This window comes from Apis dorsata, unplaced genomic scaffold (genome assembly GCF_000469605.1).
Source record: "Apis dorsata unplaced genomic scaffold, Apis dorsata 1.3 scaffold_157, whole genome shotgun sequence".
Classification (NCBI taxonomy): Eukaryota; Metazoa; Arthropoda; class Insecta; order Hymenoptera; family Apidae; genus Apis; species Apis dorsata.
In genome coordinates this window covers 91,642-93,867 of record NW_006263447.1, presented here as the reverse complement: position 1 = coordinate 93,867, position 2,226 = coordinate 91,642, and the positions used below count along the sequence as shown (strand labels likewise).

General features: G+C 15.6%; 1 protein-coding gene across 2 annotated transcripts in view; it reads right to left on the bottom strand.

Moving 5' to 3' along the window:
* Nucleotides 1–2,226, bottom strand: part of LOC102672838 (protein phosphatase 1B-like) — a 10,916-nt gene that overhangs the window by 556 nt on the left and 8,134 nt on the right. Inside the window, exon 6 of one of the 2 annotated variants that reach the window (XM_006613568.2) lies at nt 1,627–1,702. The exons of the other annotated variant lie outside the window; for it this stretch is intronic. Within the exon in view, the coding sequence (XP_006613631.1) occupies nt 1,627–1,702 (76 nt within the window). The remainder of the gene's footprint in view (nt 1–1,626; nt 1,703–2,226) is intronic. 2 annotated transcript variants of the gene reach the window in all.

Sequence of the window (2,226 nt, the reverse complement as noted above, 5' to 3'; positions counted from 1 at the left end):
AAAAAAAAAAAAATTTTCTTAATATTTTTTTATAGAAAAGAAATAAAATATTATTTATTTTACATTATAATTTTAAAAAATATAAAATTATAGACTATATTAATTTTATAATAAACACATGTTAAATATTTTATCCTTAAAATCTTCATTACTGAACCAATATAAATAATATATTTATATATTAAAATAGTGAATAACTATAGATAATATTAACTAAAAATATATTATATACTTACACTAGTGATATAAACAAAGATGATTACCTTGAAATATTAGAAAGTATAGCAAATATTGAAATAAATTATATTAAAAATTTTTTTTTTATCTCTTAGATTAAATATGTATTTTAAATTAAAAATATTTTATATTGTATATATAAATGTAGTTATGAAATCAATTTTTGTGTTTGTTTATTAAATTTTTAAATAACAATAATATGATTTTTTATTTAAAATTTATAAAAAATTATGTATTATTTAAATTAATATATTAATTTTTTTATAATCACAATTAATAGAAAATAAATTTTGCAAATTTCAAAATTAAAAAAATTTATAATTGCTATTTCTCATATAAAATTGTTTATTATTAATCTCTAATAAAAAAAAATTGTATTGTATATCAAAATTTAAGATAACAATATTATTTAGACTAATATATTTGTAAAATTGCATAAATGCATTTTAATATTTAATAAAATTTCTAAATTAATTTTTTTTAAATATAATCTAAGAGATACATAACAATAAATGACAATAAAAACATCAAAAAAATTTTTTTTAATATTAAGCTGTAAAATGCCAATTATAATAAAATATATCAATTATTTAAAATTCAAAAAAAAATTTTAGCAATAAAAGTAAACATTCGCAAAACATACATACTTATAATAACGATTAGACTCGTGAAATATGTTTAATTATATATATTATATACAATATTATAGATAAATAATCTTGATCAATAAATCTATATGACTGCATTACATATAAAATTGTAATTTTCTATTGAATTCAAAATTTTCGATATAAAATATGTATTCATCTCAAGATTTTAATTGTCGTTTGCATATAATATATATTTACATTTACATATTTATAAATTTTTATATATATTATGTAAATGTACATAATATTAAATAAATATTTGTAGATAATAATAATATTTTAATTATAAAATAATAAATTAAACGATTAAAATCTTGAGATATTTGCAGTTAAAATAGATAATTTTACACAATGCATGTGACATTCCAAAATTATTGTATGATGCATTAAGTACTACACTGTAAAAATTAAGAAAAAATCTTATTAGTTCAGAAAAATAAGGAAAGGATTGTTTTTATTTACATATACAAAATATATGAGGACAATAAAAGCATTTCCCCTTAAGAAAAGAAAAAGATTATATAATATGTAGGAATTTTATATTTTCAAGTGTACTATTAATTTATACATATTATTATTGATAGATGTTAATGTTAGAATACAGAAAGCAATATCATTTTATATCTATTTACCATGTTTAGATGTTATTTTAAAACAAGAGAATCTTTTATTTTTGTAATTATTTTTTTATCTTGTAAAATAAATTATGCAATATATATAATTAGATTCAAATACTAACAGTTATTATTGAAATCAGTAATCGGAGAATTCAACTTGGACTGCAGGAAAGGACTCGAGTATTGTTGAAATGTAATCTGAAGAATGAAAATAGGATATAAAAGGATTATAAAATAATAAAAAGATGAATTTTTAATGATTTTATGATAAAATTTGTAAAGAAATTATTTTGTTTGTTTAAGATCTAAAAATTAGAATAATAAATATTGTATGATTTAAAATATTAATATATATTAAACGAAATCAAGAAATTTACAATAATTTGAAGAAAATAATTCAGGTACAAATATTAATGAAATTTTACTTTTGCTCATTTAATATATCATGTAATATTTAAATGCTGATTATTTAAAGTAAATGTAAATATTATTATTTTGTTATAAAATTATTATGCAAACATATTTTATTATATTTTTGAAAACAAAATCCAAGAAACACACAAAAAAAATTATAAATATATAGATATACACAAACCAAAAAAATAAATAACTATTATAAATGCGAATATTATCATATTTATAAACTGATAGCCCTATTCTGTATAATATTAATATTAACAATATTTTAAGTACAGAACGCAAAATAAATTTATTGTTGAAAC